This window comes from Lagenorhynchus albirostris, chromosome 14 (assembly GCF_949774975.1).
Source record: "Lagenorhynchus albirostris chromosome 14, mLagAlb1.1, whole genome shotgun sequence".
Classification (NCBI taxonomy): domain Eukaryota; kingdom Metazoa; phylum Chordata; class Mammalia; order Artiodactyla; family Delphinidae; genus Lagenorhynchus; species Lagenorhynchus albirostris.
The window spans coordinates 15710805-15734386 of record NC_083108.1 but is presented as its reverse complement, the minus strand read 5'-3'; the positions used below and the strand labels follow the sequence as shown (position 1 = coordinate 15734386).

The following is a 23582-nucleotide window of genomic DNA, read 5'->3' as shown; positions in this document are numbered from 1 at the left end:
CTTTCTCTGGTTGCGTCGAGCGGGGGCTACTCTTCGTTGCAGTGAGCGGGCTTCTCCTTGCGGTGGCTTCTCTTGTTGCGGAGCATGGGCTCTAGGTGCGCAGGCTCAGCAGTTGTGGCTCGCGGGCTCTAGAGTGCAGGCTCAGTAGTTGTGGCGCACGGGCTTAGTAGCCCCGCAGCATGTGGGATCTTCCCGGACCAGGGCTCGAACCCTTGTCCCCTGCCTCGGCAGGCAGATTCTTAACCACTGCGCCACCAGGGAAGTCCTGGTCTCCTTGTCTTGAACAAAAGCCCTCCCTCCTCTCTGCCCGCCAGTCTCCCTGTGGTTCTTTCCTGCACTGTAGCAATAGTTGGAGAGTCTGCTCTGTGGTCACGGCCTATCACTATGTCTGTCAGGTTCGTGGTACCCTTATTTGGACTTTTCTTTTTTGACATTAGCACCAGATTTTATTTTATTTTTTTATTTATTTATTTTTCCGGTACGTGGGCCTCTCACTGTTGTGGCCTCTCCCGTTGCGGAGCACAGGCTCCGGACGCGCAGGCTCAGTGGCTCACGGGCCCAGCCGCTCCGCGGCATGTGGGATCTTCCCTGAACGGGGCACGAACCCGTGTCCCCTGCATCGGCAGGCGGACTCTCAACCACTGCGCCACCAGGGAAGCCCCCAGTTTTTAATTTTTTAATCGTTTCTATCTTACAGAAAAGTTGAAAGAGCACTGTGGAGAACTCGTGCGTCCCCTTCACCCGTATCCCCCAGTTGTTAGCATTTCTGACATTTGTTTCATCCTTTCATTTTCTTCTTTCTGTATCTCTCCCTGTCTCCTATTTAGGAATAATGGGGCATCATGACATAAATATTTGAGTGTGTTCTGCCTCTCCTCCCCAAAAGGACACTCATGTATATTATTACTACCATCTAGCCTCCCAACCAGGAACCAGCATGGATTACATTACCAACCAGTTCACAGATCCCATGAAAATTTCTCTAGTTGTTGAGATATTGTCTTTTTTTTCCCCTTTCTTTCTGGTACAAAATCTAGTCCAGGAGCACATTTTGCATTTAATTGTCCTGTCCCATCAGCGTGCTTCCATCTGGAGCAGTTGCTCAGTCTTTCCCCCTCTCATTCAGCAGAGGATACCGGTCTTGTGTTCTGAGGATGACCCTCCTTCCCGGCCCGGCCCCGCTTTCTCATAGTTGGACTCAGGATACATTCTCAGGCAGGAATCTCCTCATCAAATCCCATCGAGGATGCTCACCGCCTACCTGTCCTTCTAGGGATGTTACCCTCCATCATCTAGTCCAGTTGGCAGCGGCCAGATTTCTGCACTGTGAGGTCACCATTTCCCCTTAGTTTTTTTTTTTTTTAAGGATAGCTAATTTTTTTTTTAAATTTTTTTATTTGGCTGCATCGGGTCTTAGTTGTGGCATGTGGGATCTTCCTTGTGGTATGTGGGATCTTTTGTTGCAGCACGCGGGCTCTTTGTTGCAGCGCGAGGGCTTAGCTGCTCCGCGGCATGTGTGATCTTAGTTCCCGGACCAGGGATCGAACCTGCGTCCCCTGCATTGGAAGGAGGATTCTTAACCACTGGACCACCAGGGAAGTCCCTCCCCCTGGTTATTTGTTAGTGGTTTGTAGGGTGTATTCCAGTATTACACCAAAAACCTGTTCCTCAGAAAAATGCTGAAGTAAATAGATTATGTCCTGTCTTATACTTTCTTTGCAGTTCAGTAGAAGGCAACAAAGCAAAACAAACAGAACCTGAAAGGAATGTAGCATGAATAAAACAAGCCGTGCCGTTTTTCATGAAAGAGTTATTTCTGAAGGTGTAAGAATAGAGTCCTGAGAAAATATTTAGCCTAGCTAGTAAGTCTTAGTACTTTTCTTGAGGCTATTCTGCTAATTACAGAAAAATCAGGAAATATATAAGCAAGCAAAACAATAAAAAATTACCATCCAGCAGAGATTATGATAGTTATATACCATCTGTTTCTTTTCTATACCCTTTAAACAAATGTGGTCGTATCCCGCATACTGTCTTGTTACCTGTTTTTTAATTTGCATGAAGATCATTCCATGTCATTGGTATATGTCTGCGTCATAATTTAAAAAAAATCATACATTATTGTTCTTATTTAACTACTTATATTACTAGACGTTTGGGTTATTTCCAGCTCTAAGCTATTTCAGACAGTGAGGAGATGCACATCTTCGTCGCATCTGGTAGACTTAAGGGTGACACATCATTAATGTACCACCTTTGGGCTGAATGATGAAATCCTGTAAACCTTGTCTGATCTTAAAAAAAAAAACCTTTCTCCCATCAAGGGTGCTTGTGCTCTGTGCCAGGGTAACTGGCATGTCAGGACCTTCTAAAAACATGTCACTCACGCCAATTAAATTTATAAATTTCATGTGGAAAAAGAGAAAACAAGTTAAATCTATAATTTTGGGGTATAGAAATAGAGAGTGAAGTCCGAAGTCCGAAGGTACGTGAGAAGTGCTCTCTTAAGAAAACCCTACGAGGAGACAAGTGGTTTCAAGAAGAAAGCCATTCCTTTTTTTTAACTTTTCTGTAGAAATAGCAAACAACCTCAGCTTTTTCTTTCTCATGTGGCTCACACCTTTGGTCAGGGTTTCTCTGCCATTTTCCTAAGCTGCTCTTCGGTATTCTTTGTTCTGGTGATCCTGGTTGTTCAGAGGAAACACAGGTATCCCTAGGGCCTCCCTTAAGGCCCAGGACGACCCTGTTGGGAAAGGGTGACCTCCTGTGGGCAGACGCGCTCACCAGTGACCCAGTAAATCCCTGGGGGCAAAGGTTGGCAGCGGGGAGGACTCTCTCCTGACGGCCAGAGGAAAGTGTGGATGGATAAAGGAATTATGTCCAGAAGGTTCAGAGCTGCTGAGTTAACTTCAGGAGGCTGCTTGGTAGTAACATATTAGGTAGGGAAATGGTTTGTAGTGGATAGTGAGTATTTTAAACCATTTAGAGCACAGTAGGCACTCAGGTGTTGAAGCAGCATTTGATTTGTGGATTTTATGGTATGCGTCTTTATTTTCATGCATAATTGCTTCCTGGTGCAGGGCTTTCGTTGTTAAGAACAGGTACAGAAATAGTGATGTTCAAGTGTAAAATTACTACTAACTCTGAAAGAAAACCTGGAACAAGTAACAGTGTGTTCAGGCATCCAAGACGTGTGGGCCTGCTTAGTTCATCAGTCAAATTCTCTCAAGTTAGGGTACTACCATCAGGCTGTGTTCCTTGTCTGATCTTTAAAAATATTTTAAAAAAATCAAGGATGCTTTTGCTCTGTGTTAAAGTAGCTTACGAGTAAAGACCTTGTAAAACCATGTCAGTTGTAGATCTGTGGGTAGTAGAATGATTTCTAAGCAAATGTGATCCAGTGCCTCTATCCCAAAATGTTAAGTTGAGCTGCACTCCAGTGATGCCAGCTGCCTTCGAAAGTTTGTTTCAAAGCTAAACTGCTCTATTCTTTTTATTGTGTTTGTCTGTTCTTGCTGCTTCTGCCTCCTGAATTCTTGGATGTGAAGTAGTGGTTCCTTTGGCCTGAGAGATGAGGGCTGACTGACATTTCCCTGCACCTCTTCTGTTTTAGAATAATATATAAGTGTTCCATGTGTGACACTGTATTTACCCTGCAAACCCTGCTGTATCGCCACTTTGACCAACACATCGAAAACCAGAAGGTGTCTGTTTTCAAGTGTCCAGACTGTTCTCTCTTATACGCACAGAAGCAACTCATGATGGACCATATCAAGGTGTGTGCGCATCTCTTACATCCTTTAAATGAACCGCAGATCCATTCATTGGTCATAAATCAAGGCTGAGCTGCAGATTCCGGTAAAGCATGTGCTCTGTCGAAGGAAGGGATGGACGCTGGTCGTTGGTAACGAGCAATTTACAACATGCTGTCATCACGAGTTCACTTAACTGAGGGATGCTTTTTATTCCCGAGCCCTGGTCTGCATACCATGAAAAATCAAAGCAAAGTAACAAATGCATGCCCTGACTTTAAAAGAATAATCAAGCTTTAGGGTTTTTTTTTTCCCCCATATGTGAAAATGAAGGCTGTGAAGTTTACTTTTTTGAGAACTTGGTGTTATGTAGGATTTAGAAATAGACAGGGACTCTGATGAATTATGTTAATTTGTATAAATACTGGTGTGTTTAGAAAAATGAAGGTTTTCCCTTGAAATTAGTTAAGCAGTTAAGTTTGCATTATAATTGATGCCCTGGATCTTGTAGTCTTTTTTTTTTTTTTAATCAAGTTTGCATGTAAACTGACAGTGAAATGTCCAGGATACAGCACAGTATCTGGCACCTGCTGGGTGTTCAGTTAATGAAATGAATAAATGTCCAGTTTGGACGACCCACTCTCCAGTCCCCAAAAGGGGCACCTAAATCTCTTTATAGCCTTTTAAGCTCACTAAGGACAGAGCTTAGTCCTAGCCTCTTAACCGTCCACTGTGAGAGGTTAAGCAGTTTGATTCCTGTGTCATTAGGAGATAATATCCATTGGCTCTCAGAGATTAAAGTGACTTCCTTTTTAAAAAGAGAAACAACAGACCCAGTATTACATAAACTCAATCTCTCTTTCCCTTAGTTTTTCTGTTTTTAAATGTATTATACAGAAAAGGTCAGTTTAAAGAGCAAACCAAGTCTCTAAATTATTCTAACCTCATGTTAGTTAAATGAATGGACTCTTAATTCTTGAAAGTTCCCGTGTTGAGTGTATATGAGCATAACTGCCTAAAACCTCTCAGAGAGGCCACTCGCTAGAAGCCACTCACTAGAAGCCACTCACTAGAAGCCACTCACTGGAAGCCAGGTGAAGGTGGTGACGGCGTGGCATTACTAGGACGAATAAAAGGCATGGGAGAAGTGTTTCCTCATTCTCACTTTAAGTACAATAAAATCCTCTTAAGATGTTTTAAAGATTCTTACTAAGATTACAAAATTATCTTGACAATAAATACTTAATGCATGATCAGGAGAAACTACATACTGCTAATGAAAACACAGGGACATTGGAATCAGACCCAGATATTTTACATGTACGATATGCGGGTTGGGTGGGGTGCGAGGAAAAGAAGAAAAGTTGCTTCTTAAGAGGCTTTTAAAGTATTTGTTTTCTGGAACTCATGTTACATCTGGAAGTGGGGTCATCCGACTTGTGGTCAGGGTCTTCCTTGTGTTAATACTGAATTTGGAGGAATACAAGGTTCCAAGAAATAGAGACTGAAGAAGACTGGTAAAACCCTGTGGCCACAAGGAGGAGAGAATTGTTTTTATGCATCTGAATCTTCACGAGACTCCATGGTACAAAAACAGTGGGAATGCTCACTTTTGTTCTTATTTCAAGTATGTTCTGTATGTTCGAAAATATTATCCTGCCCTTATGTGTTTGGGACTGGGTAAGGATAAAGCTAGTTTTAGGGGCACGCTGTTCTTGTTTTTTACATGTATGTATATATCTAGCTTGTGAATTTATTTACATTGTCTAATACCAGCGCTGTTCAGTTTTTCATGAGGAGGAAATTAAGAGAAAGGAGCCCAGGAACCCTGTTTCTCTACATACATATTTATTTAGAGGTAGATTTTTATTTGCCCAATTTAATCCACTTTGTATAATTTCTTTGTTCCACCACAGTGTGGACTTATTCACTGTGTGGGACCCCTGTGCTCCATGTTGGCATCTACATTTAAAGTAAACCTTCAAGTTACAGTCATTCAGGGTTTTTTTGTTTGTTTTTTTTTTTGTGTGGTACGCGGGCCTCTCACTGTTGTGGCCTCTCCCGTTGTGGAGCACAGGCTCCGGACGCGCAGGCTCAGCGGCCATGGCTCACGGGCCCAGCCGCTCCGCGGCACGTGGGATCTTCCCGGACCGGGGCGCGAACCCGTGTCCCCTGCATCGGCAGGCGGACTCTCAACCACTGCACCACCAGGGAAGCCCCATTCAGGTTTTTTATTGTTGCAGGAGCTAAGGAAGCATTAATTCCAGAAGAATTAAGTTGTATTTCTTTTATTTAAAAAAGACATTCATCCTTAAAAAATAGTTTTATTTTTACTTAAAATATAAAAACAAAATGAGTAAATCAGAAATTCTCATTTTTGCACACATTCCATTGCTCTGTGGTCACAGCAGCACTTTTTGCTGCCTTTCTGGAGTTTCTGTAGCATAAGGCTATCTCAGAATACTTTGATACTTTACCCTCTCTTCAACTTTTTAGTTAGTAAAAGCGCATTTGCCTAGAACCTTATGAAAAGTATATCAGAAGATTTGGGGTTTGTTTTCTTTGGGTTTTAAGTGGTTAAAAATGTGAAAATTTGGCTTCTGTTTTGAAAAGGACCATTTAAACACAGGCCTCTGCCCTGCATGGTGGAAAAGAAGCAAATGCACAGTGTTTGGTGTCAAGAGATGACATCTCTCCCCAGATTTTCTCTTTGCAGAGGCACATTAGACATTCAGCCCAGGCCCTTTTCACAGCCCAGTTTAACGATTGTCCGGGGAGACCTATAACCTCTGCTCATGAGGAAATTATAGAAGCCCCATTTTTCCCGCTGGGGTGAGACGGTATTGAAGAAGGTTGGTTAATTCTTGGTACAATTTAGAGAAGAGCCTGCCTTGAGAAAGTATGCTGGTGAGTTCGCCAGCGGAGCAGCTTCCTACCTGAACACTCAGAGAAGGAGCTGCGGTCCGTGCCAGCGAGTCTCTGTGGCCCAGGGCACTAGCCGCGCTACCACGAGTTCGGACGTGTCCTGTTGTCTTTCTGAAGATGCAAGAACTCAGAGGATACTGATAGGAGACAGCCCCATCCAAAGATAAATTGTAAATTGAGGCACAGACATATTTGCTTGCTTTCTCTTTTTGGACTCCAGGCTTCTAGAACACAAACAAAACAGAAACCAAAGCGAGGGCTTCAGGATCAAATTGCACTAATTTCACGCCAGTGGAATTTGAAATCCTGTGAGTTTAAGTTGAGGCTATGGAGGCTACTATGTTAATGATAATAAACAGGCAGTTTAGAAAGGCTTTTTGAGCAGCTACTGTGTATAGTTCACATGTCTGGGTGCTATCAGTAAGAAGGGATGGATTGGGATAGGGGTAGAGAGATTAAAATTACCAAAAATCCCCCCAGCAAAAACCCAAACTGCAAGAAGTATTTCAAGAATGTGAAAGACATTCGAGGGAGGGAGAAAGGTTTGCTATTAACACATTGGTCTCAGGTGTTTGTTAAAGTTGGTTAGCTAAGGGTTTTGAACCCCTACCAGTATATTAGCCTATTTAAACATTTTTGGGTAGATGTGAAAGTAAAATGTTCTTCACCAGAAGTGGTCTGTGGTAGAGAGGACTCACTCTGGTACATTGGGGGATGACAGAGTGCCAGGAATGATTTGGACTCAATACAGAAGTCTTTCTTTTCAAATTTTAAAATGGCACAAGCAAATAAGCTTTTAAAAATTACTTGGAACAAGAAACGCATAACTTAGAGCAACTGTAAAAGTTAATACTCCTTTATTTCTTTTTATGTGTATATCTTGCTTAGGTTTTCATCTTGCTATATTAAGAAATATTTCTGAGTGAAAATAAAATCATACTGAAATGTCTATAATGTAGTAAGATAGTCCACATGTGCTTTCTTTTAGTGGTGTGACTTGTGAAAGATATTTCTTTTTTTTTTTTTTTATAACATAGTCTATGCATGGAACATTGAAAAGTATTGAAGGGCCTCCAAACTTGGGTATAAACTTGCCTTTGAGCATTAAGCCCACAACTCAAAATTCAGCAAATCAAAACAAAGAGGACACCAGATCCGTGAACGGGAAAGAGAAATTGGAAAAGAAATCCCCATCACCCGTGAAAAAATCTTTGGAACCCAAGAAAGTGGCCAGTCCTGGGTGGACGTGTTGGGAGTGTGACCGGTTATTCACGCAAAGAGATGTTTACATTTCCCACGTGAGGAAGGAGCATGGGAAGGTAAGTGACGAGTGAAATCCTCCCTGTCAGTGTAAGGAGGACACTCCAAGACGTGGGTGCTTGCTTGGCTCTGCTGGTAATTAGTAGGATGACCTCTAAAATCACTCATTATCTCTGAGCCTCAGTTTCTTAGTCTATAAAATGGACTCTCTGGGATTTCCCTGGTGTTCCAGTGGTTAAGACTTCGCACTTCCATTGCAGGGGGCACGGGTTCGATCCCTGATGGGGGAGCTAAGATCCCACATGCCGCGTGCCGTGGCCGAAAGAATTTTTAAAAAAAGACTCTCCAAGTCCTTATAATCTTGTGTGATTTTGCTGATAACGCCTTCACTTGTCCTCCCCGGGGCCAGCAGGGAGTTATCCACCACAGCCGTGTTTATAGCTGAGGAAACGGAGAACCATGATAAACCAAGGTTAAAAACATTTGAATTTGCCTGTTAGCTCTATGACAAACAAAGGAGAAAGGAGGAGAGAAAGAAAGTGGGTGTTTTGAAAACTGTAACATTTGTCTGACTTCTGTGATTCTCTCCTGAGTTTGGTGATAGGAGAAGGACCTCAGCCATAAACCATCCAGGAGAAGCTCTGTAACTCAAAATCTCTGAAAAATCTGAGTGTGCATACTTTTTCTTTTTAAAATAATAAGTATACATCTCTAACTACTACGGATTTTTTTTAATGCCCGTTATTAGACTTAATAAAAATAGCAAGATTATTTTTTAATATTACTCTCATTGTCTCAAAGTTGGTTTGTTCCAGTTAGGATCCAAAGAGTCTGCTTTGCTTTTGGTTGTTGTATAACTTAAATCTCTTATTCTCTAGCATTCCTTCTTCCATTTTGTTTTATTTTTTAATGTGCTGTATATGTTGGAAAAATTGGGTTATCTGTCCTGTAGTTGTCCCTCACATTTCTGGACTTAGGTAATTGCTTCCTTTTGACATTGTTTGTTTCTCTTTATCCCATAATTCCTAGAAATTGGATTAGATTCAGGTTGAATTTTTTAGATGGGAATACGTCATCGTTGCTGTATTTTTGTTTCACATCCTGAGGCACCTAATACCAGCCTGTCCTACTTTTGGTTCAGATGACACTGTACTTTTAAAGAAACCATCTTATTGCTTTAATTTAAGCCAATAAAACCAAATAGTTATTCTTGGGGAACCTGTGTAAAAAGTGCATAAGAATTGGTTTGTGATTAGTATATACTAGATCCTTGAAAAGTCTGTTTCTGTAGCATTTACGAATTAATTAAAAGCATTACTTTTGTATTCTCATTTATGCTGTTTATTTGAGGTACTCATGAAGCTGGCATGTTTGGCCTTCCTGCCATCCAAACAATGTAAACTTGCCTTTGAGCGTTGATCACAATGATCACAGATGGCAAAAAGATTTTTTTTATTATATTTTGTCTAGCTACACTTAATTCAGTATCTCCTCATGTAGGAATTAGTTACTTAGAGAATATAAATGGCTTTAGCAGCAAGCACATCGTTCACTTAACTGTCTCAACCTTAGGCTCCCCTCATGGGCTGTAGCATCTTAGAATATTCGTGCTACATATTTGGTAGTTCTTTTGCAGCAATACTTGAAAAACCTAGTATATAAATACACGACCTGTAGTTCTTTCAGAGCCCAGTGTGATGATTCTAGGAAAAGTCTTCTTTTCTTGGCATCCAAACTGGATTTAACAAATGTTGAAACGAGAGCAGACGGTAATAATTATCTGGTAGTCCGAACCGTTCATTTCTTATACATTTGAGATTTCTGTAACCAACTTGGAACCTTTCAGAATTATTTTCTTTCCTTTTTTTTTTTTAATATCTTTATCTTGCACGTCTGACAATTATTGGGTCTAGAATATAACGTGAAGAGACAGCTCGTTGAAAGAGTTGGTGGGATGAAATGTCACACCTTCCTGCGGGACCACAGCCGGCCGTGTGCGCATGCCCGCCGCGCACGCGGTGTGAGCCCTGACGTTCGGGGCACCGCTCGTCACCGAGGAAATGTTTAGCTTAGCAGGATTTTAGGATTAGCTTTGAAGAAGTTGAGACTCTCTGCCTTTTGGAGTGAGGCACATCAGGTTAGATTACAGCTTCAATTCTGTTCACTTGGGCCTCCTGAAAGAACCAAAGGGAGGTGGGGAGGGAAGGAAAGACACATCTTTATAAGCTGTTTTGAAATGAAAAGAGTGTTGAACTTGAGTCAGAAACCAAAGTGTGAGTTCTCCGCACTGAGTCAGACTGGACCCTCCGCTTCCACACCCCACCTACAGACGTCCTTGTGTCTGTTCCCACTCTTTCCTTCTTCCCTCCTGTCCCCAAACCTCAGATCTCCTGCCCCCTTCTTTTCTCTCTCCTGCCTTCGGACAGCCAGCAGGCACCCTGCCTTCCGCACATTTCCACCCCCTGTGCTCCTCAGCTGACCACTGCGGGCTCCGTCACCAGACCCGCCTCACTCGTGACCTCCTTGTCGAGGCAGGTGGTCATTTCTCTGTCTTTACGTCCCTGACCCACTGCAGTATTTCACCCGACTGACAGTTCTTCCTAAAAGCATTTTCTACTCTTAAGTGTGGAACAGTACACTCTCTCCTGCGTTTTCTCCTGGTAATTCTCTCTCTGGGAAGTTTCAGGTATCCTCACAGCTTCACTTCTCATATATATCAATATATGTGCAGATAACTTCCAAATCTCTGTTTATAGCTTTGGTTTCTTGCCTGTATTCCAGTCCCTGAAATCCAGCCACTTATCAAGTGTTTCAGCTTCTTGTATCATTTACAGAAGCTTTAAGCCTGTTCAACAAGGAACTTAAACTATTCTCAAATATAAAATCAGAAAGATGAGCTTGTCAGTATTATTAATCCAGTGATCTCATCCAAGCTGTGAGCCTTCTCCCAGATAAATGTACAAATACACAGAATTTTATATACAATTTTAGGGGCTCACGTACCTCCTGAGATACTTTCTTGGTTGCTCTAGGGGTGTCCTAGGGACCTCAGATTAGGATCCCCTCAATGAGATAGTGTCTGAGGTCATTCTCACAGATCAAATAAATCTAGAATTTAAGGCACCTGATAGTAAATAAAAAAGTGAAAGTTGTCTGTACTTGTTCATATCTTGAGAATTACTCAGTGATCTATGATAACTGTAGCCGTTTTCTCATTTGCTGCCAGGTACCCCTACCCATCAAGGGACCATTATTAACTTCTAAATAGAAAGATCCTAAAGCAGATTTGCATTTACTGAATTCTGCGACTCAGATGCCATCAAAATGGACCTTATGAGACTTGCTGAGGTTCTCTCGGGGTATAGATGTGGTCCAGTTCTGTGTCTAGAAATTGGGAGGAGCCTGGGCTTTCAGAGCCTGACAGACTTGGGTTTGAATTCTTTCTCTGGCCTTACGGAGCCCAACCATTTCAGAGAACAGGTTGTCGAGTAGCTTGGTTCTGAGCACCAGGAAAAAGAATGTGGTGAACCCTAACTACAGGTAGTTCCAGGTAAGTTTTATTTTCTTCCGTTTACCAGGGTACTTGGTGGTAGGTAGAGTAAGACCAGAGGTGGAGAGTAAGTGGGTTTTGCACAACCTTTGACAGGGTCACTCAGTACTGCTTTGTGTAGGATCGCACAGACGGGCCTGATGAGACGTTGAGTTTATAGCTGGCTCACGACTCGTTGCTCTGTTGGAGAGAAAGCTTCCGTTCTGGATCAGATTTTACCCAGTATTTCTATCAGTGACTTTTGACTGTAGGGAAAGAAACTGGGGGGGATTTCACAAGGTAAATCTTAACACGTGAACACAGACGTTTCATTTAGGTTTAACAAAATCAAGCACACTGATATCATGTGGAGAAGATAGGGTTTAGTCATCTTACGTGAAAAAACATTCCACCTTTGTTTGCCCATCTTAAGACCACCATCCTTTGTGGCTGCAGAGATAGCATTCCCATCGGGGAGGCGAATGCCCTTTGATTTGGCGCTGTAATCTAGCTAGTGGCTCTCCAGACTTGACTGTGCAGCTGAATCCCCTGGGGGAGGGCCGGTTAAAATCTTTATTTCTGGGTTCCATCCCCCCCCCACAGTTTCTGATGCAGTAGGTCTGAGATGGAGCCTGATAATTTGCATCTCTTATAGGTCTCCACTCTGAGAACCGTTGGTGTACCCTAGGTAGCAGTAAAAGTCCCTAGAGCCCATCGATTTGTACGAGAAATGCTTATTTCTTGCCCATGCAGAGTTTGTTACAGGTGTGAGCAGTTCTCTGGGGCAGCTCTCCTTCCAGTGACTCAGTGATCAAGACCATTTCTTTCACCCCCATCATCTCAACATTTCCTGCAGTAGGGAAAAAAGACTAGAGAATCACATGCCCTTATATTTCTGGCTGTGACATGCAACACATACCATTGGCCAGTACAGGTCATGTGACCAGACCCACTGGCAGTGTAGTCTTCACTGTTCCCCGGCTGGGGGGCCGGGGAGGGGGAAACGACAGGCAACGTTTACCATGCCCAGTGCGGTGGCTACGGCATTGGAAGTGGTGTGCCCGGGTTCTCATGGCACTGACTGAAGGTGGGTATTGACACTAGCACTTAGGAGGGTAACCGGAAGGGTGAGGGTCTGGAAACAATGTAAGGAGGAAGAGAAGTTGGAGTCCGAGGGAGCTTTTATAGCTGTCTTTAGATATCTGTATCCTCCATAGAAGGACCAGTGCGTGATTAATTACGGGGGAGCTGGAGCCTTGTGGGTGAAATACCTCCCTACTTGTCATGGGCAGGTAGATTCAGGCAGCAGCCAAGTGACCACCTGTAAAGGGATGGAATAGAAAGGATGCCTTTCAGACTCACACCGGGATTAAATGAAAGCATCTGTAGTAATACATGCAGTGGTGGCCTAGCTACCAGGAAGTAGGCATCTGTATGTGATCATAGTCTAAAAGTCATTCCATCCATCTGCAGAAAGCATTTCTTCTTACAGTTGATCTGATTTGTAAATTGCAGCAGAACTTGCAGAACAAAGTCATTGTGACCCCCAGTGGAACGGAGTCCAACAGAGTGACCACGCATTAGAATCACCTGGAACACTAAAATCCCAGCACCCATGTGCTCCCCAGGCCAATTTCCTGGGCGATGCTGGGGGTGGGACCTGGCATTGGCATTTTAAGCCAGGTGATTCTGGTGTGTAGACAGGGTCAAGAGCACTGGTATCACCAGGGACCTGCTGCGGCCCTCGCTCATCTGACTGAAGCACACACCTTTGCTGGTTTATGGTGCAGGGGAGGCTGGTCCCAAGTGCATTTGTTTACGAAACTCCACCTAATGCTCACTGTTGCGGGTGAATGCAGGTGACACAACTCATGGAAAGTTCAACGTTAGTGAGTAGACGCGCAGCTGGGCCTAGAGTCTCACTCTTCAGTGCCTAATTGGAAACTATTCCAGGATGTCCTCATGTTTCTGTTTCTAATCGGTTTGTAAACCCTTTAAAAAAAAGTCCACAGATCTCATCGCCTCCTTTTTTGGTACCGGTTGCGTGTGACCTGGAATACTTGATATTATTTCGTCTCTTCTGTTGTGAAATACACTTTCAGCATACTCAGAGGTGTAGGTGAAAAGGGGGCAATGGCAGAAACGGAAAATGGGAGAATGAAACGATGAGAGTGTCTGGGAGTTTAGCAGAGCTATTGATGTGAGCATGCTGTCATTTGCCTTTTTAAATGATGGTGAGTTTCCTGTGTGTGTGTACGTTTGTGTGTGTGTTTATGTATGTATTTTTTAAAAGCACCCATCCGACCTGGATCCTAGCCCTGCTTATAAAATATATGATAGGGCATACTTTTTTCCCTTAATCTTTCTGAAACACTTTTAGAGAAAATTACGTAATAAAATGTTACATCTCCTTTTTGCTTCTGTCTTCCTGCTTTACTGTGGTGGTGATTATTAGTTAAGAGTATGAAAATATTGTTTGCAATTAACTGTTTGCAGTTAATTGCCAGATGTTTTCACTTTCATTCTTTTAGCCTTAGTTAGAGTTCATCCTGTTGTCATTATGCCTGCGTTACTTAGGAATACGAAAAGGCCTTTAATTAATATGACTGTAAGAAGAGGAATAGGTTTTTATCCTGAAACTCAGGCTTTTAGCTGTGGTGGTGTTAACTCTGCCAAAATTATACTACCCTGGCAAGAGGTGAAAAAAATCAGTTTCTCATATCTTTTTGGCTTAGAACTTATTTGTGATTGCTCAAGGTCTCAGGAGAAGTGTGTTTAAGTCACTTGTGTATTCTGCACTATTCCTGGTCAGTTGTTGGTGAAGGATGGTTTCCCACCTGATTGTATGTTTGGCATCAGATTTGAACCCAAGGGTTGAAAGTCACATAAGTTAGAGTTTGTATATTAATGCTTTGTGCAAGAAATGTACATCATTGCTGGTTTCAGGAGACGTATTTTTAATTTTGGCCACTGAAATTGATATTTTGTTAATATATTTATTCTTTTATTATAATTTAATTATAATATGTAAAATTTTAGAATATATTTTAATTATATATTTTACTATATAATTTAAATTATACATTTATTATAATTTTAGTATATTTTATTCTATTACATAGTTTATTAGTATAGTTTATATGGTTTTATAAAAGTCTTCTATGTGATTCAAAAACTTTAAAGGTAAAAATGTCAACGTTTTTAGTTGAAAGCATATTAAGACACACCTATTGATGATGTTGGTGAGTTGTGCTGATTTGGAAGGTGGGGTGATGAGATGACAGGGTTTGAGGACTTCCTGCCTGTGTGGCGTGCACCATTTTAATAAGTAGTGCACTTGTCCTTGAAGCAGGCTCTAAGGTGGACGTTGTTACGAATGCCGTTTTATAGGCGAGGAATGGAACCTTAGGGAAGGTTGATTTATTACCCCAGGCTCTACAGCTTGTAAGCAGCAGAGGTAGGATTCCGATCCAGACTCCCCCGTGTAATGCTAGCAGCTACTGTTTGCAGAGCAGGAAAGCCTGGTATTTCAAAAAGAGCTTACTTTTCGTCTCATTGGATCTTTCAATACTGATGTGGAACAGTTAGCAAATATGTGACTTTCCATCCATCGTCACTTTAATTTAGGCGTTCGGTCTTGGTTAAAGTTGTTTATGTCATCCTTAAACGAGCATGTGTCTATGGTTTAGGGAGAAGGTTGAGCGTAACAGTCTCAGATTCCTTAGCTGGGACCCACGGCTTTCCTGGAGTGGCTGCAGTGATGGGAGGTGTCGTTAATTCATTGTGCGGGTCTTCCTGCGGGGTCTCGGGATGCTTGGGGTGGCTCCCCTTTCTTAGAGACTGCCTGGGTTGTGTTTGTGGCTGAGTGGATTGTAGCGGGAGTGGGCTTCCTGGGAGATAGAGGATCTTCCCGCAGAAAGAGAGCTCAGAAACCTGCAGAAATGCGTGAAGGAGTCCGCTCCCTGACTCTAGGAGTTACCTACAGTAGAGGCTCTCAGGGAGAGTAGAATCAGGAGGAGAGTTTTGTCTGATGGTCTGGGTCTGGGGGGTTGGGGCGTGGAGAGGCGGGTGGGACCTGGGTGGGGTCCACCGTGGGTAACTGTGACAGCGTCACACTTGGTCACACTCCTCCCCTCGATTTGTCCCTTGAAGTTCTGCTCCGAAGGAATTAGTTAGCTGACTCTGCATGATGAGCTGTTGAGGGTGTTCACTGTTCACTTCTTACTGATGCCTAACAGGGAGATGGCACTGGAGAATAACTTCAATTTAGGAGTTAATATATCTTTTAAAATATGTAGAAAGCAGCAAGTTTTTATCTTGGGCATTACCTTCCATTTAAAAAGTTTAGGGAATTTCCTGGTGGTCCAGTGGTTAGGACTCTGTGCTGAGGGCCTGGGTTCAATCCCTGGTCAGGGAACTAAGATCCCGCAAGCCGCCCAGTGCGGCCAAAAAAAAAAGCTTAATAATTACTTCTTTGATGTTAGTTTCTAATATATTCCAGTTAAACTATTTTAGCAGACCTATTTTTTTTTTGAACCCTGAACAAGAACTTGGAAAGCCCCTGCCTTCCCGGCAATTCTGCCTTGTTTTACTGAACCAAAATACAGTTACAGATGTAGAGAAGGAGCTATGAGATTTGGCACTAAATTCAAAGAAGATGAAAGGACAAGTTGAGTGACCAGTTTTCACTTCTGAAATTTATGAGGGACAGAAAATGAAGAAAAATAAAACCTTCAAGAAAGATTAAGTTCTTTTGAAAATGTGACTCAAATGAGACTATAAAATATTATTCCAAATTTTGTTTATAGCCAGAAGAGATTTTTTTTGCAGATGCTTCAGAAGATTTGCTCTTAGATGTAAAACATTTATATCTGCGCGTACGTCCGTTGCAGCTATTTTAGGAGACAATTTTCTGTAAACTCACCAGAGGTTTCTGCAAACAAAGTTGAAGGACTTTGAATATATATATATATATATTATTTATTTATTTATAAAATACATTTATTTATTTATTTTTGGCTGTGTTGGGTCTCTGTCGCTGCGCAAGAGCGCTGTCTAGTTGTGGCGAGCGGGGGCTACTCTTCGTTGTGGTGCGCACGCTTCTCATTCGGTGGCTTCTCTTGTTGCGGAGCACAGGCTCTAGGCACGTGGGCTTCAGTAGTTGTGGCACATGGGCTCAGTAGTCGTGGCTTGCAGGTTCTAGAGTGCAGGCTCAGTAGCTGTGGTGCACGGGCTTAGTTGCTCCGCGGCATGTGGGATCTTCCCGGACCAGGGCTCGAACCCGTGTTCCCTGCATTGGCAGGAGGATTCTTAACCACTGTGCCACCAGGGAAGCCCTAAATATATATATGCCCAGTTACATGGTCTAAAGGATAAGAATGGCTTTCTCTGTGAGCTCCTTTAGTGAACGTTTTCTGATTCACTGTAGGACATGGCATGTTACTGCACATTCCATTGGATATTCAGTACCCCAAATTGAAAAATGTACAGGGAATTTCCTGGCTGTCCAGTGGTTAGGACTTGGCGCTTTTACTGCCGTGGTCTGGGTTCAATCCATGGTCGGGCAGCTGAGATCCTGCAAGCTTCGCAGCATGGCCAAAAAAAAAAAAAAAGATGTACAATAAACATAATAACAAAGTAGTAGGCAAATATGTTAAGTCTCAGTCATCAGGTCAGTGAGGTCGCCTCTGAAAGTCTTGTAGGATTTAGGGGCTGGTGGAGCCAGAGCGGGAGCTGCTAGTGGTCCCAATAGAGAGGGTCCCCAACAGAACCAGTTGCCCTGCAGTCAGAACTCAGGAGTTCAGACCCAGCAGCAGGTAACACAGCTTAGCGGTAGATCCCCGCACGACTGCCAGAGCATCTCCTGGGAATGTTGTCTGTCTGTCACGGGTGGACCCTTGTGGGTTTGTCTGAGGTGGAGTCCCGAGGCCCTTGGTGTCTCCCCTGGGCCTTCCCACACCTGCCCTGCCAGGCCTTGCGGTTCCAGCAAGAAGAGCTGCTTACGGTCCCTTCACACATACCACACTCTTCCTTGTCTTTGCCACTTCGGTTCCCTTTGCCTGGAAATCCCTGTCCTTGCCTCATTGCCTGGTTAACTCCCAGGTGGATCCAGCTAATTGTGGCCAGCAGCAGTGCCCCTGTGCCCGTGGGGCCCCTCTGTGTTCTTCCGCCTGCCTGTGACCACTGCAGTCATAAATGGGACATCCACTCTTTATTTTTTTTCTGTCTTCTTCAGCAGACTGTGATCTTCCCGCTACACAGCAGGGAGATCCTGGTGACTGAAAGTAGGAGCTCAGTTAACAGTGTGGAATGAATCAGAGAGCCCTGGGCCCCATGGGGTACTGGAGAACCAGGCTGTCCGGGCCTTCAGTGTGGCCAGGCCCAGGCCCTGGCTGGCTACTCGCACTCCTTTGTGGAAGTGTGGATAGCACCTGTATTTTTTACCTTGCCGCCTGGCGGGTGCAAGCCTCTGGCCAAAAGGGGCTGGATCAGTGTGAGCTCATCGAACTTACAGCACTGGTGCTGCCGACCAGCACAAGGTATCTTTTTTTTTTTTTGTACTGGAGTATAGTTGATTTACAGTGTTGTGTTAATTTCTGTTGTACAGGCAAGTGATTCAGTTATACACATACATACATTCTTTTTCATATTCTTTTCCATTACGGTTTATCACAGGGTGTCGAATATAGTTCCTTGCAGCGCAGCGTGTCTTTGCACTTGAAGTACAGCTCGGTGGTCCTCTGCCCTGAGAGCGTGCAGGCAGCACCTGGTTAGAGAGGGCTGCCTCCCGCGCCTGCAGGGACTGAGGTGTTCGCAGACGTTCAGGTGCTTGCAGTGCACGGCCCAGCAGGGTTGCTGTGATTTTGGAGACCGAGGAAGACTCTTCCTCCCTGGGCTCTTTCTGTTTATCTCTCGAGGTTTAGGAGGTGGAGGCTCCCTGGAGGCTGGACTGGTGCTGTTGCCAGATGGGAGAAATACGAGACTTGGCCGTCTCCGTCTGCTTTGGGTGAATGTACCAGGACTTGCTGGCCTAAGAACGTTTGTTATTAAAAACATTGCCTGAAGCCGGGGACTGACGTCCCTCGCTGTCACCAATGAGCAGTTTTCCTCCTCTCCGCTTCCACTGCCCCCGACACAGACTGAAGCCTCCCAGGGTCCCACCCCCTGTTCTCTGTCAAACCTCAGTCCCTTCCTGTGCCCCAGCGTCCCCTCCCTGCCCGTGGCATCCCCGGCAGGCAGATGTAGGTATAGATCCAGTGGGCTGAGGCTAGGGGAGGAGAGTAGTTTCTTTTATGACCTGAAGTGTCCAGGTTTGCTCTGGGATTGGGTTTCTTCACTGAACCAGATCCGAGAATGGTGGCGAGGCTTTAGAGTATTGGTACGGTATTGTGGTGTGATGTGAGGAGACTTTTGTGTGCTTGACCAGGAATGCAGCATCCATTTGTAATCTCTTTAGGAAAATACGTTCCTAAGTCCCAACTGGCAGACCAGATTTTTAAATTTTAAGAATTTAGCACCCGACTGTGGTGACCTACATGGGTGGGATGGGGCGGGGTGGGGGGAGGTCCATGAGGGAGGGAATATACGTATACATACAGCTTATTCACTTTGTGGTACAACAGAAACTAACACAACATTGTAAAGCAACTCTACGCCAATAAAAAATTAAAATTAAAAAAAAAAATAATTCAGCACCCGATTCAGTAAGCTGATACTACCTTGAAGCCCAAAACAACCAGAAAATAATTTTACGTCCCGAAGTGGGGGCATCAAAGAAAATACAAGGCCATGGTTGACTTGGTAAGAATCATAAAATAGATGGCTCTGGAAGGTGACTCAGAGGTCACAGATTCCCACTCAGTGTTCATTCAGTAATCTAGATCCTGGTGGTGCGCGGGACATGTTCTGAGCACTTCCTATGAAAGGAAACCATTCTCCTCACTTGGTAGTTATGACTTTTTCTTTTCTTACCCGGATGGATTACTTACTTTGTTAAATAGTTTTGGTTCTGAATGATTGAGACTTGGCTCTGTTTTCTGTAGAATACAAGACAGGGGTCTAAATCTGGGTTAGCAAACTGGTTCACAGGCCAGCCACCTGTTATTGTAAATAATTTATTGAAACACAGCCACGCCCACTCATTTATTCGTCATCGTCTGTGGTGGCTGCTTTTGAACTACAAGGCAGAGTTGAGTAGTTGCAGCAGAGACTTTATGGCCTGCAAAGCCTGAACTATTTACAGTCTGGCCCTTTACACAGAAAGTCTGCCAACCTCTGGTCTAAATTTATACTCTGTATGTACTTCCCCCAAACCACGCAGTTCCAGTTTGCAGAAGCTTGGATGGTTTAGTACTCAAAAATTATTTTTCTTGGTGCTTTCACATGTATGAAGTTTGAACTTCCTGTGCTGTGTTCATCTAAATACCTTTTTATTTGTCTATTCTTAGATGTAGTGAGACTGGAAAATCTCACTAGTGTCCTAGATATTAAATTCTCTCAGAAAAGACTAGAATTTATGACCCACAGTGTTCCAGATTTCGGAGGAAGGCTACTCTACTTGTGTGCGTACAAGACCGTTTTCTAAGAGAGCACAGGTGGCTTGGGTGAGCAGGGTTATTTCTTGTGATTCACCATCCATGACTGTAGGTAATACTCATACAGAGTGAAAGCTTTACAGTTTTGTGGGCACATACTGACTATATCCGGATCTAATAGGAATAGATGAATTAAATACTTAATGAAGCATTACTTTTTATTTATCCTGGTGAAGTTTCAAGAATCCTCACAACGCAAATTATACCTTTTATTTATTTAATACATATGCTAATGATACATGTTTCGTTAGTGAATTTCTTTTTTAATAATCAACTTATTGAGTTATATTTTTTATGTAATCTGAGTACATTCTTATTCTGTAGAAAAGCTAATTTATTTTACAGGAGGCATATATTAGACTATATGTATATATATATATAGATATAGATATAGATAGATAGATTTTTCACCTGTTCAGGTTATCAGTCTAGACTGTTTTGTTTTTAAAGTCTTTGGTGCCTCTGGGTACTTGCATATTATAGGAATAATGTACAGTTCTGAAACTGCTTAGAACAGGCCATTCAGTCATACTCAGGGAATGTTTAGCTTTACACCATGTTCTTCCGTATGTATCTTTCTTTTATTCTATAAATATTTATCAAATTGCATAGTGTTTGCTATGAGGGAGCTCCAAGTGTGAAATGTAATTCTTGCCTTTATAGATGCTTATAGTTGGGTAGAAAAATAAAGGATAAATACTTTTAAAGCTAAAACTAGTTTGAGTTGGGTATGAAACAAGAGTCTCAGGAGCATCACAAGGTGTGAACGTAATTAAATGCTAAGCGAAAGGTGCATCAATTCAGATTTTAGCTCAGTACCTGTTGAGGCTCTGTGAATAAAGCGAGCAATAAAATATAGTCCAGCCTTAAATCACGGGAGGATAGAGTGAAATTAAAAATTAAAATTGGGTTTGATACGTGGACGAGAAGAATTAGACTTACATCTAAGGTACAGGGAAGCAGATTTGAGCATCACTGTTCCGTGGGACATCAGCAGGGGTGGGGAGATGCCAGGGAAGGCTGCACAGAAGAAATGCTACCTCATACTATCCAAAGAGGTATTTGGAGGGTGCACAAGAGGGATTTGCCCTGTGTGCAGACGAGCAGGAGGAGAATGGATATGTGGTACAAACCGTCACGGCTTTGCCAAGTGGCTGCCAGCACGTAGTACTGGAGGGTGATGCTCTAGGAAGGGGGTGATGGGAGGCTGGGACGGGTGAGGCGGGCAAGTCCAACGGCCTCATTCCCTGAAGCTACAGAGAACGCCAGGTGGGCTTTAGGGAGAGAAGGGACACATTGAGATGTGTGTTTCCAGAGGTTCACTCGTAGCCGTGTGGGATGTGGGCAAGAGAAGGAGAGGCAGGTGGCTGGAGAGCGGAAGGCCCACCAAGGACCTGAGAGCTGAGCTGGCTGGAGGGGGGAAGGGCGTGAATGGGCGTCCAGGAGAGGGAAGGCTGTGTCAGAAGAGCAGGGAGGAATGTGTCATGGTCTTCAGAAGATGTGGATTTGAGAGGCTTTGAATGGAAGGTTTATAAAGTCCAGGAGATGTAGTCATAATGGTGGCTTGAGGATTAGATTGTGGACCGTCTCGAAAGCCAAGAAGTTTGGATTTTGCCTTACACATAAGGAGGCGGTGCAGTGAAAACCCTGTTGCATGTGATCTCAGATACTGTGTCATCTCCCATTACAAAGGATGATCCTGCGTTCCCGCCCCCTGTAAGGGCAGCCCATCCATCTGCACGCTCCATCCAGCCCCCTGTTGACCACTCGAGGGTGTCACAGCCGCCCGCACTCGTCCACTCTCTCCTGCATCTTTCTCAGCATCATAAAGCTCTGCCCTGGTACCCTTATCCTAGCAGAGCAGCCTTCCTCACCCCCCTTCCCTACTGCCATTTTTTCTCTCCCTCCCTTTATAATAAATCTCCCTGGAATCGTTTTCTGTCCTTCTGTTTTCTGCCTCCTTCTCCTGTTTAGACTTTTGTCCCCCCACTCCACCAGAGCCACTCTTGCCAACCTGTCCAGTGCTTCCGTGTCCCTGAGTTCAGGGGGCTTGGGTTTCTCAGCTGGCGTCTTCGTTTAACTGCCTGAAGCACTCGTCTGCTCTGTCCTCCCAGAAGTGCTTTCTTTGCTGGGCCTCTTAAGCACTGTCTTCTCTTGGTTCTCATCCTGCCTCATCGATAGCTCTTCTTGGTCTTTATCATCTTATGAACATTGATGTGTCCTTTGACTCTCAGTTCTCATCCAGGCCCATGACTCAGAGTGGCATCTATGTCCTAGTGATTCATGGATCTATATCTGCAGCCAGACCTCTCCCCTGAGATCCGGACTTGACGCTAACCACCTATTTATTTAACATCTCTGCTTAGATCTCCAATGGGCTTCTCACACTTAACGTATCCAAAACGTAACTCTTTTGATCCCTCTCCTTCCCTAATCCTGCGTCTCCCCTGTTTTCCCAACTAGTAGCTGGTAACTCTGCTCCACCGATGCCCAGGCCAAAGAATTTGGAGTGATGACTGACCCCTCTTTTTCTCTTTTTTGTCACCTACATTCAGCCCATCCATACATCTACCCTGGAGGTACATACCAAATCTAACCACTTATCATCACCCTTTTTCCCCAAGCCCAGGGCACAGGATCTCTCCCCTGGAGCCTGTGCCCTGGCTCCCTGCTTCCACACTTGGCAGCCGGGGTGACCCATCTAAACTGTGTCGGTCATATTGGTCCTCTGCTCAAACCCTTCAGTGCCCCCTCCTCGCACTCATGGACGATCCGGAGCCCTCACCATGGTGTGCAAGGCTCTGTTGTCTGCCCTCTGAGCTCCCCACGTGCTGTCTCCAGCCCTCACTGCATAGAAAACCGAGGAAAGGATGTGATCGGGCAGTTCCCCAGGGAAATATAAATGGCTCAGGAGTACGTGCCTAGATGTCCAGCGTCACTAGGCATTGAAGAGAAACAAAAGTGCAGTAGAATTTTTACCATTGACTTCGGCAGAGTTGAAGAATGTGACCTGGTGTTGAAGACTCCTGATGAAGAGACACCGACTTAGGTCACTGGTGTCCTTTTTGAGGACAGTTCGGCAAGAAGGGACACAGAGCCTTAACATTTTTACAACTTGAAAGTCTATTTTCAGAAATCTATCCAAAGGAAATAATTGGTTGACTATAGAAAATTTTATCTGTGAAAGTTGAAATAATCTAAATCATTAATAGAAGATATTTAAATGGATTATGGTCCATTTATACAATAGAATACGATGGTGGATTCAGAAGAATGTGGAATCATCAAAATATGTGTAGCTGTGTGTGCTTTACAAGCAAAAAATCAGGTGACAAATCAATATGTATAATATAGACTCATAAGTACACGTGAATCCGTGTATCCAGAAAAGACATGGGCAGGATATACAGCTAGAAATTGATAGTGGTTACCTCAGTTGGTGAGATTAGAAGCAATCTCATTCTCTTTTATTTTGCAATAACCATTTGTTATTTTTATAATTGGCAACAGTAAGAGAAAGAA

General features: G+C 43.6%; 1 protein-coding gene across 14 annotated transcripts in view; it reads left to right on the top strand.

The window, feature by feature from the left end:
• Window positions 1–23582, top strand: part of ZNF532 (zinc finger protein 532) — a 108274-nt gene that overhangs the window by 71732 nt on the left and 12960 nt on the right. For 13 of the 14 annotated variants that reach the window (XM_060121533.1, XM_060121537.1, XM_060121541.1 and 10 more), the window contains 2 exons: window positions 3614–3776; window positions 7715–7996. In XM_060121533.1, the coding sequence (XP_059977516.1) occupies window positions 3614–3776; window positions 7715–7996 (445 nt within the window). Of the gene's footprint in view, window positions 1–3613; window positions 3777–7714; window positions 7997–17701; window positions 17969–23582 lie in introns of those variants that run through there. The other variant, XM_060121544.1, reaches the window with a different exon arrangement.